The sequence below is a fragment of the Coffea arabica genome, chromosome 5c, assembly GCF_036785885.1.
Source record: "Coffea arabica cultivar ET-39 chromosome 5c, Coffea Arabica ET-39 HiFi, whole genome shotgun sequence".
Classification (NCBI taxonomy): Eukaryota; Viridiplantae; Streptophyta; class Magnoliopsida; order Gentianales; family Rubiaceae; genus Coffea; species Coffea arabica.
This window is the reverse complement of record NC_092319.1, coordinates 3,727,655-3,747,953: the sequence shown is the minus strand read 5'-3', so window position 1 is coordinate 3,747,953 and position 20,299 is coordinate 3,727,655. Positions and strand designations below refer to the sequence as shown.

Here is a 20,299-nt window from a genome sequence, read left to right as displayed (position 1 = left end):
TTAAGTGTATTTCTAATCTCATGAGTCTACAAATTAAGCTCTATTTATGTTATTCCATCATTATATCCAACTTTCATTAAATAATAATAACTATAAGGTTGTTATTAGTGATCAAGTAATAACAAGTGATAAGCATACACAAATAAACAAGTTAATACAAGATGTAATAAGTATAAATCACATTCATTTCATATCAAGTAGTCATAAGGTTCATCTACTCCCTAGATCTAGAAATTTAGCTACTCATATAAGATATAACAAGAAAGAACATGGTTTCATTGTATGAACACATATTGAATCACAAGTAAAAAATAGATAAAGAAAGTTTAGCCGAAATAATGAAGAAGTTTCTAATGATCCTCAATTTCTTCAACAAAATGAGTGTACAATCACTACAACAAAAATGGTCTTTAACGGCATTTAAAAGTGTTCGTATAGATAATTTAACCTGACACTTTATCTATCCTCACACCTAGGGCGAGTGTTGTCCCTTCCAATGTGGGGATAGACTCGTACTATTCAACATGTCAAGAAAACTATGCTGTTATAACATCCCATCTGCCAACAAAAATCCGTTTTCTTGATAATTGAAAGTGTCAGGATAGGTATAGTACAATATTAGAATATCGAATTCTATGCTGACACCTTTAATTGTCAGGATTTTTTTTTTTTTTGAGATAGAAGCAACCTACAAGTAATGCTCCCTGCTATACATTCCGTCAATCAAAAACCCAAAGGGCTTTTAAAATTATCCCAAAGATCAAAATGCATATAAGATAATATGCTATGATGCAAAAATCTAGAAACATCAAACTTGAGCAGTACTGTGATTATGAGAACTGAAAATGCCAACTCCCATAAGCAAGAGGAGATTTGTCATCATGTTTCATACATCAAAAGCAGAATGCAAATGAGACTAAATGATATACAAGCCAACACACAGTGGAAATCTCAGAATAAATGCAAGCGCACTTTGTTTATAGCAATAACAATTCGCACTCTAGCTGCTTTGGCATGAGCAATGGCCTCTTCTGTTTGAGGTCGAATTCTATCATCAGTAGCAACTACAATAACAGCAATGTCTATTACTCTGGCTCCACGAGCTCTCATTGCTTGAAATGCCTATCCAACCATTTTTACAGTTATGTTAGATAATTCATCTTGACAAAGGCCTTTTAAGATATGTCTGCAAAATCTCCAAAACGAGCATTTGACATAAAAATTTTAAAAAAAGAAAAAAAAACTTGCATGAATAAGCAGTTAAAAGTTAGAACCAGTGCTATATCATTAATTACCTCATGTCCAGGGGTGTCAAGGAAAACAGAAGTCCGTGGCTTGCCATCAAAAGGTACTTGTACCTTGTATGCCCTCATCCTTGAGTAATTCCACCTGCTTCAGATGCTGCCACCTACAGTAGGTTGTCTAAGATTTAGTTCCCAGCTATTCAAGTATCATAACATAAGACAGAATAAGGTACTTCTTCTAAAGTCATCAAATCATAATGGCATTACAAATAATGTACCTCAATGTGAACATCAATAAAAATAATCAATTCATACATTGCTTTTCCTGATGTAATCCAAAAGTGTGGTCTGCCAACCCAAAAGAAAACCAGTAATATATTAGCTAAAGATTGTTATGGGACAATAAATCCAGAATGACTCTCCTAAAGATCAATTAACTGAAAGCACACAAAATGTTCATAGGCAACAATCAAATAACAAAGAAAGGTAAAATTATTTCATGGGATGAGATCATAATGACTTCAAAAAAGATCCATTTGCTATGGAAGACTAATCCAGCTGTAAGAAAAATAAGTGCATGCATCAAGGAGTACAACATTAATATTGATGATAACATATCATTTATAAGCAAAATACTGAAAATGAAACTTGGAATGACTATATCTAGACATCACTAAACAATTCCCAATTCTCTTGATAAGGGAAGACAAGCTAATAATGTACAGCTAGATTAGTAATAATTTAATAGAGAGCCAAAACTTAAGATGGGCACCTGAACTATGTCGTAGATTGGCGTGATGCCAGTCTAAAACTGAGTTGATCTCAGCTCTTTCGAACAGGTCTGCTGGGTACCTTTTTGGTATGAAAAAGCACTAGTGATCAAAAGTGGTACGATCGAGTATCAGTTGTTGGTTTGATACCTTAGAAGCCAATAGGCATCATAGTAAGACTTACATTTAGCAAGTGGCAATGTAACCATTTTCTGGTCCTCATGTGTTGCAGCCTGATGATGGTACCACCTTTGATTGTATCCCCTTGTTGAGCATTGGTATCTGGTACGGGTCTAACAATCTGCAAGCCAAGTTTAATCATACCTAAACTTAGAAAATTATGATGATCTAGAAAAAATAGATACTAGAAAAAGAAACATACCCAATAGCTGTTTGAGTCATCAACATTGAGAAAACCAGTGACGGATTGCTGCCCACTACCAGAGCCATATGGTACATCATGCGAATGCAGCCTAAACTTTGTTCTCTCATGCATCAACTTGATCACTGACCCATAAGTAATCTACCAAAATCACAGATGCCGAACAAAATAAGAATGACCTAGCACAAAGCCCCATTATACAACTATTAGAACTCAAAGCATCATACACCATTTTTTTATTTTCGCCACACAACAGAAACCTCAAACTATAAAACAGAAAAAAAATCAAATATAATTCATAAATCAGCTCTTTAAAAAATCCAAATAGCAATTATTAACTGACACCCAACTAGATTTTCAACAAAGAATATCGAGGCATTTCATCAAACATGTCGAAGGCTATTACTAATTCTACACAAACAACTCCATTTCCTCTTTCCCTGTCCTCTTTTAGCTTATAAACCTCTGAAGCGCTATAATTTATGACCATCACATGCCTATAATAGCACAAACTTGGTCAAAATTTTGAACAAAAAATAACTATAAAACAACTTTCCGCGTACAATTTCAACAAATAGGGGGAAAAACACACACACACACACAAAGATGCACCGCATATCTATGCAACTACAGGAACGCAAAAACCATGAATTTGAAGAAGTAAGTGGGCTTTTGGCTTACCTGGACGCCTTCGGAAGCGGTAGAGATGGGGGAAGAGGTGAAATCGGAGTCAAGGGTAAGAAAAAGGAAAATGGCGAGACCGAAAAACGAGATTGCCATTAGTAAAAGTAAGCCAATGAACCAGGTAGTTTGCCAAAAGGGCAAATTGAGATTGGACTTGGAAGACAATTCTCGATAAACTATTCGAGTCGGGGAAGAAATTTGTTGAACCGAATTTGAAGAAGAAGATGATGATGACCCGGAAGTGGGTTTCCTTCAAGAGAGATTTTGTTGCTGATGCTGCTGTTAGCTGCCTGAGGGAGCCACGGTTGAAGCTTCATGGAAACTGCTGCTTGGCTGCTACCCATTTTTCCCACCAACTACATTGGAATCTGACAACAGAGAAATAGAGAGACAGAGAGAGGGTGGCTGGAAATGGTGGAGCTTGAAAATGAAAATTTTGAGCAATTGTTTTGAGTAAGTGTTTTGGTCGGCAGAATGAAAATTTTGAGTGTTTTAGGGCAAATGAATCTTCCGCCAAAATCAAACGATGCCGTTTAGTGTCTTTCTTTTTTTTGGTGTATCTCATATTTTTTCAAGTGTCATGTTAGATAGTCTAAAGGCACATTATTATTTTTATATCTAATAAAATAAAAAAAAATTAGAGTATATATTATTGAATTGCTAATAAGTGTCATGATATGAGTGCTATAATGACACAAATCAACAAGTGTCCTTACAGATATGCCAGGAAAGACCATTTTTGTTGTAGTGAATGAAGTCTCCAATTGTTCCCACAAAAGTTCTAATTAGAGAGAACAAGACAAGACTCACTACTAAGTTCTAATGATAAAATATGATAATCTGCTCTATAATATCCTCTACTCTTTCTTTTCTAATGATTCTAACATCTCTAATTGTTAAGAGAGTCCAAAAGTGATTTTTGGATAAGACATAAAATTTCTCTTCTCTTCCTTTTGGAGTCTGAAGCATATGCATCCCAAATTCTTTTTTGAAATTTAGCTGAAAAGTAGTGTGCAAATAGAGCAAGAAACTGAGTAAATTGCAGAAATTAGGCTATAATATCCGATTAAGAAATATGCGACTACATGTCGCATTTTCAAGTGTCACGTATTCACTTCTGTGTATTTGGCTTCATTTCAACTGTTATTTTCTCCATGATGAAGGCCGAACTAGATCTTGTGCAAGAAAGTTGTATCCCTTTGAGTTAGATTTTCAATGCTTCAAGAATCATCCAATTTGGAGTTCTGTGAATTGAGAAATGACCAAAATAGCCTCGACTGATCAATCCTCTGTTTCGGCTCTCAACTGTACAAATGAGCTTCTGTATTTTAACTTTTTGACAATGAAAAGGACTGAACTGAATTTCAATGTCTTCATATCAAATATAGATCTATCTCTTAGTTTCAACATGATTAAGAACATGAGCTAACATGGCAAACATCCTCAATCACACAGAGTTCCATGCAAGACAATGTCACGTTGACAACATTTTCAGGTAAAAGAACATGAACAAAAATGTTAGATTGTCATCAACCAAGGATCAAAGGCAGCATAGGCAACTTAAATGAATGTAACTATACACAACCAGAATCGATGTGAAAATGTCAACTATAACAACTTTATTGGTGAAATCTTGACCTATAATTGCATCTGTTATGTACGCAAAACTAAGGCAGCTTAGTTATGAGAAAGACACATAGGGAAAGAAAGAACGTTAGCATGATTAGAAACAAAAGTTATAAACAAACAATCCAGGTAAGCCAAATATTAACATCATCAATATCCCAATCTATCTCTCTCCATCTCAAGCTCTCTCAAATCTCTAACCAAAAGTGTTCATCACTTGCTCGTTCATCCTGAACTTCAAAAGTTCTATTATTAGTTAGGTTCTATTATTAGTTAGGTTATCTCATAATCATTGTTTCATAATCACAAGACAAGAATCTCAAACCAGTAATTGAAGAAAAAATAAATCAGAATACCATTGTTTCATTAATTAGCAAAGGAAAGGTAGCAATTTTTAAGATCAAGTTAGCAAAATAATGCAATTCTTATATAGATGGCACGTGTACAGCTGCAGAGCCACCCTTTAGTATATAATCAGAGTAAAGAAGGATCACAATTTATCTTTTATCTTTCTCTGAATGATCAATATTTACACATCCAAACTATGGTGGTTGGTTCTATGGCTAATGTATAAGCAACATTCTTATAACAAAAACTACAAACAAATGTGAGTCAAATGGCCTGGGATTGGAATAATAACGGAATTCAAGTTTTTTTTTTTTTTCGGAATTCAAGTTAATAGAACACAACAATGTAAAAGAATTTCATTTAGGAATCCATCTTCCTCATTCCTTGTACTCCAACAATAAATTTATGACTTCCCATTAAAATTATTCAGGATATATAGTTACTAGTTGACATCAAGAAGCCTAATCAACAATAGCGGATGCTTATAGAAATAAAGGCCATGATGCAAACATCTAGACATTTTATAATTAATATTTAAATTAATGCCACGAGTATACCATTTCACTTTCAGAAGAAAGCAGAAAAATACAAATATTTGAGCACAAGGTATAGTGCGTCACTGATAAGAAAGTACTCTCAAATCGGTGAGGCCAATAATGAAGAATCCATGTACAAAGGATGCCCACAATGCGTAATGCTGAGGAGACTATCTCCGGTGGCCATCTTCGACTGCAGTGATTGGATTTACTGCATTTGGGCCAATTTCAATGTCAACCACGAAAAGAAGCCTTACAATTTCACTCATAACATGCATAAATGAGAGTTGTTCAATGGTGGGAAAATGCAGAGGAGGAAGATGAGTAAGAGGAGAGATGAGGAGTCGGCAATAGGAGTATAGGTGGAGGCAGAGGAGTGAGTTTGGGAGGAGGTGGAGGAAAAAGATGCAGGGAAGTGGGTGGCTTACATTTTTTTTCATTTCATTTTTCTTTGATTATATAGAGGTCCGTTTTACTAATTTAGTTCATCTAGGATCCACGTACTAACCAGATTAGGGGGTGAATTGTGGAATTAGAATTGTAATTCTTAGGTCTTATTAAAGGATTTGAATCTGTAGAATTAAATGCCCATAGAATTCGAATTGAATTCTTCAAATTTTAATTCTCTAGCATTGATAGTGTCCGAATCGCAGATTTGGCATTGGGTTCCAATTCCAATTCTAAGTCTCCAGTTCTTTCACAGCTTGTAATCAATGTAAGTTGCGCCATTTAGTTGGGCTAGTTACCCAGTTTGCTAGTCAACTTAGAAGCAAAAATTCGATCATACCAATATGACTAATTGACTTATAATCAATGTAAGGTGCATCATTTAATTGGACAGTTCAGTTTGCTGGTCAACTTACAAGCAGGAATCCAATCATGCCAGTATGACTAAGGTTAATATTAACAGAATTGGACATGATTCCGAAACCAGCATTGTAAGATTCATCCCACATAGGACGAAAGGAAAGGATGAATAGTTTGGCCTTGAACTCGTGACTCTGCTCAAGAGTCATTAGACCAGTCCAAATCTCACATTAGAGCAAATTTCACATGATCAAGTCGTATGCAACATCAAGTCAAAGTTTGGGGAATGACATTGAAGAAGCATCAAAAGCTATGGAAAGAGCATCAAGTAAAGGTTCGGGGGAATGATATTAACGATACTTTTGATGCTGTGGAAAGAGTATTGAGAAGAATCCAGCTTCAGAATTTTTGAGGAATTTAGTTCAATTCATTTCAGACAGTTGATGGATTTTTGAGGCTACAATTTACGCTTTACATGCACAGTTATGTTGTAGTAATTAGTACTTTCGATTTTCAATTCATCGTTGCCTCTTTTTTCTTTTTTTGGGGGGTGGGGGGGGGGGGGTGGGCTGGGGGAGGGGGCGCTTAGATATTGTATAGGACACTCGGTAGACTTCTTTCTTTTTCTCTTCCGAATAAATATGTTGTAATTTAATTATGCTTCACAGAAGAGTTGCGTAAGGAAATAGAATATGAATCTCTGATTGAGAAAAGTCGGAAGAGTCTTGGAAAGATTTAGTATTTTTTTTAGGTAATTTCTTTTTTTAATTTGAGATCTTTAAATTTATGATCATATACTCTTATTGATTTTCCTTTTGGAGGATATAAATAAAGTTACATTGGCTTTCTAAGTCTTTTTTTTTTTGTCGCAATGATAACATTTTTGTATAACCTACTCTAACCTAATTTAAGGCAATATTTTAAAATTCGAACCGCTAATTAAACCGGTGAAGTGTTCGAGTCAAGGTTCAACCGGTCGGACATGTTCAACCCTAGTTCATTGAATTTTTTTAAAAAATAATTTATATAAATATATGTGCACAAAATAAAGCATGCAATGTATTAATTTAAAACTTTATATGATGAAAAGTTTACTATTTTTGAATAACTCGGATTTTCAAAATTAAATTTTTTAAATTATGAGTTGAAACAAATAAATTTCATCTCGATTTCAATTATATCTACTAAAAAATAATCTTAAATCCAACCCAAAAATACCACAATATTTTGAAATTATACAAAATTCACGTCTATGAGAATTTAGATATTGTGAGTTTAAATTTTAATTTACGTTTTTGGGATTTAGAGATTGCAATTAAAAAAAGGAAGTTTGGAGTTTAAAGGAAATCAAGATAATCGAAAATAGAAATGTAAACTTGATAAGAAACAAAAAATGAGATAAAAGTGAGTGATTGTGGCATTTAATAATTAGTCTTTAGGGTTAAAAAAAATTATTTTTTAATTTTTTCAATTTAATGGACAAAAACAAAATTAAAAGATAGAAGAAAACATCAATAAATTAAAACTAAAGAGGTTTGATTAAAAAGAGAGTGACAAAAGAAAAGAGGAGAGAAAGAGTTGAAGATTAAAAAGAAAAAGTGATGAGAGGGTGAGATTTTGTAAGAAAATTTGAGAAAAGAAAGATAAATGTTTGTTTTATATAAATAAATTATCAATAAAGGCTAATATAATGTAATAGTGCAGTGGTTACTACATTAGTTTTCTATCACAAAGGTCTTTGAGTATGAACCTCGGTAGTTGTATTTTACAAAACTTAAAAAAAGAAAAAAGAAAAGAGGGCAAAGTTGAAAATCGGAAACCACCATTCAATCCGATTCACCGATTTGAATGGTTTTGACCGGTTTTTTTGATAAAATCAACCCTAATATAGAACCGGATTGGTGTCATGACCGATTCACAGTTTAACCGGTCTAACCGACAGATCCTATCCGATTTTCAAAACACTGATTTAAGAGAAAGGAGAGCCAATAAAATATTTCCATTGAAGGAAACCACAATTAAGTGACAAGTTGAGACACTAGGTTTAACCATCCTCACCACAACTTAAATTTTTTGGTGGCACCGACAATCCAAGCCTGTTGGCTCGCATTGGCTGTCTAAGTCGTGTTGCCATCAATTTAGAGTGAGTGATGGAAATTAAGGCCATTCTACCAAAGCCAGTTCAGAGGAGGGATTGGAAGGCGCAAAAAGATGGTAGATAATTGATTCCAAACGCACTCACAAGTAATTGACTAGACAGAGGTGGAAACGTGTAAAGGTTTTGGAATCAAGTGACACTGATGACAGTTTGACTGTTCGCCCTTTTGTCTTTCCGATATGTATCCACTTGGAAATTTGTTGTTTTCATACTTTGCCCCAGCCTAAGAAAAAGATGTTAACAGCAAGTGTGTCCAAAAATGAAAGAAAAGAAAAAGAAAAAGAAAAACTTAGTTGTAGTAGGATTTAAAATATAAAATAATCCACATTGTCTTTTTTATTAGTACTATAAAAAATATTTCAATAATTGCTTGAATTGGCCGAGATGGTAACGTTGATGTCATATCTTTCTATTAATCCGAATTCGAACTTCTGCTGAAACATCCGTCCATTGCATAGGGCTTGCTTGTGCGCACTCTCGAGTAGAAAAAAAAAAAAAGATTTAGTGGAGCAAGTGATAACATATAGTTTGGTGCAATCTATTGGAAGAATTAAAAAAAAAAAAGTGTTTCAGACTACTTTCAAATCCTTCCATAAAATGCATCAGAACGAATGTTTAAGCCAATCCTTTTTGCCAAAACAAAAATAAACTGAAAAATTTTTAAGCTTCTTCTATGGATCGAAACCCAGAAAAGGAAAAGAAGTTGAGTTTTACTGGCATATAATTTCAAACAAAATATATTTCATTTGTTTTGTACGTTAAACCTTTACCATTCAAGGGTTCATGACATCCCAATTCTTTTTCTTTGTTTTTGAAGTCCCAATTCTCTCTTTGTGGTATGGTTTTGGGCAGTGGACCAAAATGATCCTTTTGTTCTGCCAAAAACAAATTTAATCCCTTTTACTCGAAAATGATCCAATGTCGCTCCCATATAATTTCATCAAAACTAAATTGAAGATTCACTTAATCACAATGGGCTTTTTAGTATTGTACCCAACTAAATATTTTGCAATTTTCATCATTTATGGTAAAATAAATTCCCTTATAATATTTTTTTATTTAAAGGTGATCATTGAATAGCTTTTTAGAGGTGCTAAAAATTGCCTAATTTCGTGCATTATAATAACATTTAAAATTTTAATGTTGTCGCGGAAATCCATTATTTGCAATAGAAAAAACAATGTGATGTTTAGGCACCATTCTGAAAGAAATTCATGTTTCTAATATTATTGACAATAATTGAATTATAGCTCATCTATTTAGTGGTTTACTTAAGTTTGGATTTTTCATGCACCATGGTTAATATATTAGAATTTTGTCTTACAATTAAAGAAATAAAATGATAGTGGGATGCTTATAATTGCCTCCAAATCCTGCATTAATGTCTCCGCTCTCCTTTATCTATCCTAGCATTAGTTAATATAGTAACATGGTCATAGAATTTCAATGACCATAGTGATTAATTTTCTAAATACTAGGGGCTAAATTTTTTTTTCCGTGAAAGAAAAAAAATCGTTTTAACCCACATCTTAATTACTGAGCACCAAAATTGCAACTCTTCCTTTCTGAATTCAAAGACTAGTACTCTATTTTCCATGTGAAACAATAAGGACCAAAATGTCGTTTTAGGTGGCTCTCATTTCCTTGCACACCCTAATCCCATTACAAGTTTACAACAAATTCAAAGAAGCCTTTGTCGTAGGTGGAGTCAAGGACCCATCTTAAAGTGATAATCCATCTTTTTGAATAAACAATTCAAAAGTGAATTAAAGAATGATTAAGGGTAAAGGGTTGCTGCTTAAGCTTCTCAACCATAGCATGCAGTGATTGGCATTTGAGGCGGGCATAAGGTGTAAACTGACGAGGGAAGTTAACAAATATTCGTAGATCCTATGCAGACTTCATCGTTGTACATATAAACAAATCTTAATTCTGAAATAAAACAAATATGATTTAATGGAAAAACATTGTGAGGATTTACATCATTTTACTTTTTATACTTGAGGCACATGTCGTGACGAGGAATAATAGATTCATTCTATTCCTTTGTGCTTTAGTGTATACACTTTGTATAATTTTTTTGGCCGTTATCTATGCATTGTTAAGGTATACCATATCAATATAACTTACCATTTTGAAAAGAAAAAAATATAAAACAAATATGACAAAGAAATTCAATTTAATTCGTATGATATTTTACTAGTCATCTACGTCTGCGATTTGAGTCATCGATGAATAGGTGAAATCCCCCACTTGATCTTTTATGAAAGAAAAAGAACAAAAGCAAAATAAAAAAAAAGTAAAATAATTATTAAATATTTAATAAGACTTTCTGGCTTGCGTCCAAAAATGTCCATTCTATATTTAATAGTATCCAGCAGTGATTTTCATTCAATTCTGACCACCCAATATTTTTGTATTCGAGCTAAAGAACTCATAACGATATAGGCAAACAAAATTCCCAACCTTTTTCTTTTCTTTTGCTGGAAAAACAGAAACAATTTTTTTTTAAAAAAAAAAGTGCTGAAATGCATTGTCAAGTTAAAAGCGCACTTCATTTATAAGTTTTGTGGAGCCAATAATTTCAGAAGACGATAAGGCCCATATACAAAGTTACAAAAGAACACAACGGAGAGATGCAAAAAAAAAGAATCTTTTCTTAATGAAGTTTCCAACTCGTAAAGACGGCTCAACAATTAGTGTCCCATTTGTAATTCTTGACAAATGATAAATAATAATATACTTTATGGTTTTTTCAATCTGTTCCCCACAAGATAATCCTATCAAGAAAGGGGGAGAGCTGAACGTGAAAGCTTAAAATTATCGCACATCGCCTAAATGTTGTATATTTTTGTAGAAAAAAAAATGAGAAGTCGATTTAAATAATTGTTTTCAAGGCTTTTCTGAAAACTATTATATTTTAGCACCTTTATTTTTGGTTGCCTACCACAGTATATTCAGGGTTTTGCCCTAACTAATCCGTTGGTCGATCCGGATCGCACACCTACCTGTGGTGGGTGAGTCTCCCAACAAGAATGATTGGGTAAGCAAGGTTTCGAACCCGAGACCTATTTTTTATAATCTTTTCAGTCTTTGTCCACGGTTGTAAAGTTTTACCGCATTAATATAAATTACTAGTCATCTACAGCGGGGATCAAAGAGCCACCAGTGGATAGGAGAAAATAAATCCTACACTTGATATTTTATGAAAAATAATAATAAAAAGGTAAAACAATTATTAGATATTTAATAAGACTTTCTTACTAGTGCCTGGAATGGCACTGGTTAATCAGTTCCCACGTCTTTGATTTTGAAAAAGGTAAAATTAATCCAAATTCTTCTAAATGCAAGAAGATTGGAAAATAATTGTGATTATAAATATTATTAAAAAAGTTAAATGCAAAAAACTCTCTATAAATTTTCATATACATTCCGAAATATGTTTATAGATAACGCGTTTTTACAATGTACAAGTTGAGACCGTCCTTCTGAGTAAACGGACGCCTTTGAATCTGGCTCCTCTTGGCGTTACGATAACTAAAGTAATAGCAAAAGTCTCGTGTACTAGTATATTATTGGGATGCTTAGTTGTCTTCCTCTTTACTATTGGAGGAGAATGGGAATGCATGTGGAGGAGATTATTCAGCTATTTCTTTACTATTTTCTCTTTGTATTCTAAGAGCAAAAGTCTCTTTTTATCCCATTCCAGTTGGACACCCATTCTTTCATGTCATGTGATGCAGTGAGCAGTGACACGGTATCTTATTGGCCAATTCACTTGGTTGGGAGCTGCCAGTGGGAATGTGGATCCTCTTACCTACAAGTAGCAATAATTAAATAAAAGTTGACTGGGAAGACCAAGTAAGAAAACGCGTATATAACGATGTGGTAGGGTAGGAGAAGTCCTCAGCCACCACTCCTTGCCCTTTGTTTCAAACTTCTGTTTGCAACAAAACATTCTTTCCAAATCATTGCATTCTATCCTTGCAACATTTTATTGCCGACGCTCCAAAAAAAAAAAGGGCAATGGCTGAATTGATTGTTCCAACGATAATTGATGTATTGGCTGATGTTCTGGTGAAGCAGCTTGGGGAGAAGGTCAACCTGGTGATGGGGGTTGAAGAGGAGGTGGCAAATATCTCCTCTAAGTTGGCAACCATTGAAAAAGTGCTGCATGATGCAGAGAGACAAAGGCTGAAGGACAGAAGTGTTGGAATTTGGCTAGAAAAGCTTGAGGACATAACATATCAGATGGATGATGTGCTGGACGAATGGAACTTCAAGATTCACAAAGCAAAGAATGCTAGAACGCAGCCAACACTGCGGAACAAGGTTCGTTCCTTTATCCCATCCCTCCGTTCTTATCTCAAACAACTTCCTGTGCGTAGTGATATAGCTCAGAAAATAAAGAAAATAAATGGACAGCTAGAATTAACTTTGAAAGAGGCAGATCAATTCAAATTTATTTCAACTGGGGGGATTCCTGATTCTCAAGATTTTAAGCGAATTATGACTACCTCAATCATAGACGAATCAGAGGTCTATGGTCGAGCAGCTGATCAGGATGCTTTACGTAACCAAGTATTATCTGAGAGTAGTAGTCAAGGAAGAGATGGGGTTCAAGTTATCTCTGTAGTAGGGGCTGGGGGTAGTGGAAAGACCACACTTGCTCAGCTGCTCTTCAATGATGATAGAGTCAGAGTGAAGAACCATTTTGAACTTACAAAATGGGTTTGCGTATCAGATCCTTTCAATGAGAGAAGGATCGCCAGAGCAATCCTTGAGAGTCCAGGAAAGAGTTCTCCTGATTCGTCAGAGTTGGAACCACTGCTCCAACAGTTGAAAGAAACTTTTTCCGGTAAGAGATTCCTGCTTGTCCTAGATGATGTCTGGACAAAGGAAGACTCAAAGTGGAAACCTTTCCAATACTCTCTCAAGGATGGTGCTCCCGGAAGTGTAATATTGGTGACAACTAGGAGTCTAGAAGTGGCCGCAGCGGTGGGAACAACTCATACTCACCACATGGCTCTGCTGTCTGACTCTGATTGTTGGCTAATAATGCAAAGGATAGCGTTTGGTGGAAGATCAGAAGAGTGGTCTAAGAAAAAGGAAAGCATTGGGCAGAAAATTGCAGAAAAATGTAAGGGGTTGCCACTTGCTGCAAAGACTATGGGAAGCTTATTACGGTTCAAAGATACCGTACAACAATGGCAGAATGTTTTGGACAGTGAGATATGGCAATTGGAGGAAGCGACTATGGACCTTTTCCCTCATTTTTATCTAAGCTACAACGAGTTGTCCCCAGAGCAGAAAAGTTGCTTCTCCTATTGTGCTGTCTTTCCCAAAGATCATGAGATAGTTGTAGAAGAGCTTATTAGGCTGTGGATAGCACAAGGTTATGTTCGCCCAAGACGAAGAGGTGAGCGCTTGGAACTGGTGGGCCTTGAGTACTTCAACAATTTGGCAATGCGTTCCTTTTTTCAAGAAGTACGAAAAGAGTCTGATTTTCTGTTTCATGAATATATGGTGTGCAAGATGCATGACATAGTACATGATTTTGCACAATTTCTCACAAAAAGTGAATGTCATGCACTTGGTGGAGCTGGAAGAAATTCATCCAGTGAAAGAGCACGTCATCTAACAATTTTGGAAGGCACTAAGCAGGAGATGTTTAGTTCTCGAGGCGTTGATTTTGGAAGGCTCCGGAGCTTTTTAACTTTTTCTGAATTTGGAATAGTAGTTCCCCGAAATCTGTTTTGCACTTTGAAGTGCGTGAGGACTCTGACTTTAAGTCATTGTTGGTTACCTGAAATCCCAGCAGAGATAGGAAGGTTGATTCATCTTCGGCACTTGGACTTGCGTCATTGTGTGATAGTTGAAATCCCAGCAGAGATAGGAAGGTTGATTCATCTTCGGCACTTGGACTTAAGTCAGAATCGTTTTGTGGCACTGCCAGAAGCTATATGTGATCTATATTATCTAGAAATTTTGGATATCAGTCTTTGTCAAAATCTTTGCTGCCTTCCTGAAAGGATTGAAAGCCTTGTACACTTGAGGTACCTTTTCAATTTTGGGACCTCTGAATTAAACCAAATTCCACAAGGACTCGGGAAGTTGACGTCACTTTGTAGTTTGACTCGGTTCGTCGTCAGGAGCAACTCTGATGATTTGGCAATTTTGAAGGACCTGAACCAACTGGAAATATTGCACATTGAAATTGAAGGAGAAGTAGATTTTGGGAATGCGGAACTCGGAAAGAAGGTCAACATGCGCGAAATGTATTTGCTCTTTAGCTCCGGGGCCCACTTTACGGAAACTCCAAGTTGCATTGAAAGCATAGAATTGCCTCCAAACTTGCAACAACTTGTGCTAGATAAGTATCCAGGAACCCAGTTACCAAGTTGGCTTGTGACGAAGCCTCTTGTCAATAACTTGACAAAGCTAATTATCAATGAGGCCTACAATATCTCATCCTTGCCTGCCTTGTGGAAGCTGTCGTCCCTTGAAGAACTTGGGCTCATTAGAGTGAGAAAGCTAGAATGTTTGGGCAAGGAATTCTTCGGAATTACAAAAGCAGTGCATGCGAATAGTCGTGATGCTCTTGGTACATTGTCAAACTCCGAGACATCAATCTCAGCTGAAGCAGTGGCATTTCGCAATTTGAGAAAATTACATTTTCATAACTTTTACAATTGGACACGTTGGAAAGACTTAAGTGAAGATGATGAAGAAGTTGCTCTCTCTATCATGCCACGTCTGGAGGAGTTAGATTTTTGGGGCTGTGGAAAGCTTGAAATTCTACCACATCGCATCCTCGGAAGGATATCATCTCTCAAAAAATTGGATATTGGGCGTTGCTCCAAGTTGAGAGATCATTACTCTGACAAAACAAGAGATGATTGGAAACAAATATCACACATTCCTCAAGTTCATATATCCAATTAGTATTAATCAGGTATGGTTATTCACACATTTTTTTATGTATCTATCATCTTTGAAGTCAAATAATTGCTCCTTATAGAACTACAACAAAGGAAGGCCTGCTAGATACTTATTCTAATTACTACTTGTAGAATATGACCTGTGCTTAACAACGAATCAAATGTTAACAGAGCCATATGTATAATGAAAATATGAAATATTCATTAATAGTTTAGAATGAATTTTTTTTTAATTGAGAAGATGCAATTCATTAACTAGTAAATACAACACTAAATTTCTAATAATATCTAACTATAAACTCTTTGACTTTGGAATTTCATTTATGTCTTGTCTTTTTATTCTTTTTTTTTTTTTGCTTTTGTCCTTTGTTTTTCAGATAATATTCATTGCTGGCTCAAAATGAAGCTACAGCAAAAGGCATTGACGGATCAACCTCTACGTCAACTTTTCACTTGGATTCATGCAAAATTTCGAATAATTGTAAAAATATGGTTGAAGCGACACATCCACTTGCTTTGTTCAAAATCATTTGTTGAAAGCGTCTGTAACCTTGTCAATTTCCAGATTGAATTTCAAGTGGGTACACAACCAGTCTTTATTTCTTCAAATTATTATTGTCCTATTGTATGTAAGTTTGTGTACATTTAATAAAGAAGAATGTTTGTACATTGTGCTTATCTATACAATGTATTATTGACAACCTATTATTAGTGCACTTATTTTATAGTATTATTCTAAGAATAACATGAATTCAAATTTGAAATTCAAATAATATGCATGTGGCATGCATCCAATAATGTTAGTAATAAAAAAATCACTGCACTGTGACTGCATAAAAGTTAATCCTTATTCTAATGGTTAAAAGATAACAAGTAGACAAATTATTCTTTATCTTGTTTCCTTTCTTAAAAAAATGTTTACATAGATAATTGGAATAACAAAAACTCAGACTACCAAAATGCATATACGCTTAAAGGCACCAAAACTCATGATACTTTTATAGTAGCAGTAGCAATGGTAGTTCCAGTAGTAGTAATGACAATGGGTCCGTTTGGATTCTTGTTTTTGGGCCTGTTTTTGAAAAATTGTTTTTCACAATCCAAATGCTACAGTAAATGTGTATTTCAAAAACAACTCCAAAAACACCAATATCCAAACAATATATCAAGAACAACTCCAAATACATATTTAATATGTTTATTTCAACTTATATATTTCAATTGTGTATAGGATATATATATTATATTAATTTAAATATATTTATTTATACATATTATAAATATTTTACTTTATATAAAATATATTTTTATATATTTATATAAATATTATATATTATATAAATTATATATATTATAAATATGTTATTATACATTTATATAAATGTTATATATTATATATATTTAATATATACATAATATATATTATATATATTGAACATTTATATAAATGTACATTTAAACATAATATATATATTTATGTATATTTATAATATACATTTATATTATGTATTATGTATAATATAATACATTTATACATTTATATTGATATACATAATATTAATTACACATTTATACATAATATTAATAAATGTATACAGTTATATTTATTACATTAATACATTTATACATAGTATTAATATATATTTATAATATATTAATTTATACATTTATATAATATTCATTTATAATTTATACACATTTATAATAATATACATTTATATATTTATAAATATATTTATATTATGTATTATATATAATAAAATACAATTATAATACATTTATATATTTATTTATAAATATAATATATAATAAATAAATATAATACACTTATTTATTTATATATAATATACAAATTTATTTATAAATATAATATACTTATTTATTTATACATAATATATAAATATATTTATTTATAAATATTTATAATTGTATTATAAATGCATAAATGTATATAAATATAAAAACATAAAAATTATAAATTATAAATTATAATATACATTTATATAATATTCATTTATAATTTATACACATTTATAATAATATACATTTATACATTTACAAATATATTTATATTATGTATTATATATAATATAATACACTTATAATACATTTATATATTTATTTATAAATATAATATATAATAAATAAATAAATATAATACACTTATTTATTTATATATAATATATAAATTTATTTATAAATATAATACACTTAATTATTTAGAATAATATATAAATATATTTATTCATAAATATATAAATATATTTATTTATAAATATTTATAATTGTATTATAAATGCATAAATGTATATAAATATAAAAACATGAAAATTATAAATTATAAATTATAATATACATTTATATAATATTCATTTATAATTTAAAATATTTATAGTAATATAAATTTAAACATTTATAAATATATTTATATTATGTATTATATATAATATAATACATTTATATATAAATATATGAATATATTTATTTATAAAAGTACAAATATATTTATTTATAAATATTTAAATATATTTATTTATAAATATTAATAAATGTATTATAAATGCATAAATGTATATAAATATAAAAATATAAAATTTATAATTTATAATTTATACATTTATAAATATATTTATATTATTTATTATATATAATATAATACATTTATATATTTTTATATAAATTTATTTATTTATAAATATTTATAAATGTATAATTATATATTGTTGTAAAAATATAAAAATTATAAATTATAAAAATACTCGAAAATATGTTTTAAAAATACATCTAAAAATAATCCATAAAACATCTACAGTAAAAGTTTTTATATAATTTTTGAAAAACAACCCCAAAAACAACTAATCCAAATGGACTTGTATTTGAAAAACGAAATGCTACAGTGCTGTTTTTGAAAAACAACCCAAAAACAGCTAATCCAAACGGACCGAATGATTTGTTAATAATGCTTTCTTCTAAAAGTGAATGGACTAATTAGCTTTTTTTTAAATTTTTTTTAAGAAGGGAAGGAATGAAATTTAAGAAGTGGGGAGGAGATAAGGTGACTAAAACAAAATATCATAATAAATCTTGACAATTTCATTCACAAGACAAAAGTTACTACCAACAGAATTTTGAACTTGAAAGTTTGTATGACATATTGATAGGGTATAATTTGTTAGTAATTTTATTATTAATTTCCCCTTCTATCCCTGATAAATAGTGTGCTAATTGCTGATATTTACTCATATTTGGTATCTGGACTTAATTTCAGGAATGAAGCAGAAAATCATCAAAAAGGAAGGACTTTATGGAAAATAGGGAGACTTCTAAGGGCTTCAATTCTTGGGCCCTTGAATTGGTGGGGGACCACAAGCTAGTGGAAAGCATCTAGTCATTTGGGCTCTTAAAAGAAAGCTACGGGAAAGAGACTTGGAACAAGAAGTACTTGGAGGGCTTTGTCCACATGTGTGGGGACCACCTAGATAGCCTTTAGTCATCTTTCTCTTGTTGCTTAAATAGGGATAACGTAGAGTAGCAGGGACATCTCAAGTTTTAGTCTTTTAGTTTAGTTTTAGTTTTGCTTTCTCCGGACTGGCCTCTGACACACGCCAGGTGTTCGACAATATTCCCCAACGGGGAGAGTTTCTCATGAGGCGTGGTTAAGCTTTTCTAGTCAAGGGGACAACTGACGATTTGGTTCGACAATTACTGTGAGATCGAATCTGTTTTAATTATTTTCTTCATTTATTGGTATTTATATGTTCCTTGATTTTAATTGCTATGGCCTTGTGTATGATTGATTAGTGCGCAATAATTAATTATTCATATAGGCTATTTTTGCTAAATAGGGGTAATTGAATCCGTAATTGTTCGTTATCTCTACCTCAGTAGCAACTGGCGTAATTGGGTTTATGTCAGGGGAGCATATGATCTAATTTAAACAAACCCTCGTAGCGTGTTTGTTGGTTAGGATTGGGCCTCTCTAATTATTAATGCAATCTAGAAATTAAATCCTACGGTCGTACCTAGGGTTATTTTTGGGTTAGAGAAATGGCTAACGGTCGTACCTTAGCTATCGAGAAATTAAGGAAGGGTTGGTTGTTTATCGCGTGCATGACAACTATAACTAATCTATTGCTAAATGTTGGAATTATTTCTGCATCAATGATCAGTGCATGAACCATTTCTGATGTGTACCCTTGGCTAGAGTTTCCCCAATCATTTCTTTTAATTAATTATTTTCTGCAGTTAATTTATTTAGTTAGCATTTAATCCAAAACCCCTCATACTTTGGACTCTAGAAGAAACGAATTATCCCCAATCCCTGTGGATTCGACCCTGCTCACCGCTATATACAAAATCTGTATTTTTCTCGAGTAGGTATTTATTATTGCACAGGTTCGGCACCTGTCAATTTTTGGCGCCGTTGCCGGGGACTGGTGCCTGATTAATTTGTTTCTTTTTTTAGTTCATTTTTTTCTTATTTTTTTTATATAGATGATGGCTTCTAACACTTCGCACTTTGGTGATAGACTGGATTTTGTTTCCGGGGAAGGTGATGAGACTAGTTTTTTTGCTAAGTTTGCATATGCAGAGGCACTAAACTCTATTAGAGAAAGAATGGCTGCTGCAACCTGTAAAATTTGTTATGCCAGGGATCATTCAACCGGTATGTGCCCCGAATATCAAGATAATCTGAATGTCCCAATCAATAATTATGGAGATTTTTCACCCTGGTCTCAAACGTGGTATAACTCTAATCCAAACGGGTATGATCAAGGATGGTGGGATAACTCCAGTTATGAT

The 20,299-nt window shown here is 32.7% G+C and overlaps 2 protein-coding genes and 1 pseudogene across 4 annotated transcripts; 1 reads left to right on the top strand and 2 right to left on the bottom strand.

The window, feature by feature from the left end:
• LOC113689055 (uncharacterized) overlaps positions 1-20,299 on the bottom strand; it is a 188,844-nt pseudogene that overhangs the window by 81,130 nt on the left and 87,415 nt on the right.
• On the bottom strand, positions 831-5,312 carry LOC113689915 (stromal cell-derived factor 2-like protein). Of its 2 annotated transcripts, none has more exons than XM_027207720.2 (7): positions 3,078-5,312; positions 2,397-2,537; positions 2,199-2,315; positions 2,017-2,116; positions 1,523-1,592; positions 1,296-1,408; positions 831-1,122 (listed from the first exon to the last, which is right to left on the bottom strand). In XM_027207720.2, exons 1-5 carry the CDS (start codon positions 3,174-3,176, stop codon positions 1,549-1,551), a joined length of 501 nt encoding a protein of 166 aa, XP_027063521.1. In that variant the 5' UTR covers positions 3,177-5,312; the 3' UTR covers positions 831-1,122; positions 1,296-1,408; positions 1,523-1,548. The 2 variants fall into 2 exon arrangements, with proteins under 2 accessions (XP_027063521.1, XP_071906552.1); XM_072050451.1 differs by having other exon boundaries at positions 2,017-2,096; positions 3,078-5,303.
• LOC113690794 (putative disease resistance protein RGA3) lies at positions 12,451-19,268 on the top strand. Of its 2 annotated transcripts, XR_011814933.1 has the most exons (3): positions 12,451-15,510; positions 15,874-16,073; positions 18,765-19,268. XR_011814933.1 is itself a non-coding variant. In XM_027208867.2 (2 exons), exon 1 carries the CDS (start codon positions 12,582-12,584, stop codon positions 15,498-15,500), a length of 2,919 nt encoding a protein of 972 aa, XP_027064668.1. In that variant the 5' UTR covers positions 12,451-12,581; the 3' UTR covers positions 15,501-15,510; positions 15,874-16,163. The 2 variants fall into 2 exon arrangements, 1 of the variants encoding a protein (XP_027064668.1); XM_027208867.2 differs by lacking the exon at positions 18,765-19,268 and having other exon boundaries at positions 15,874-16,163.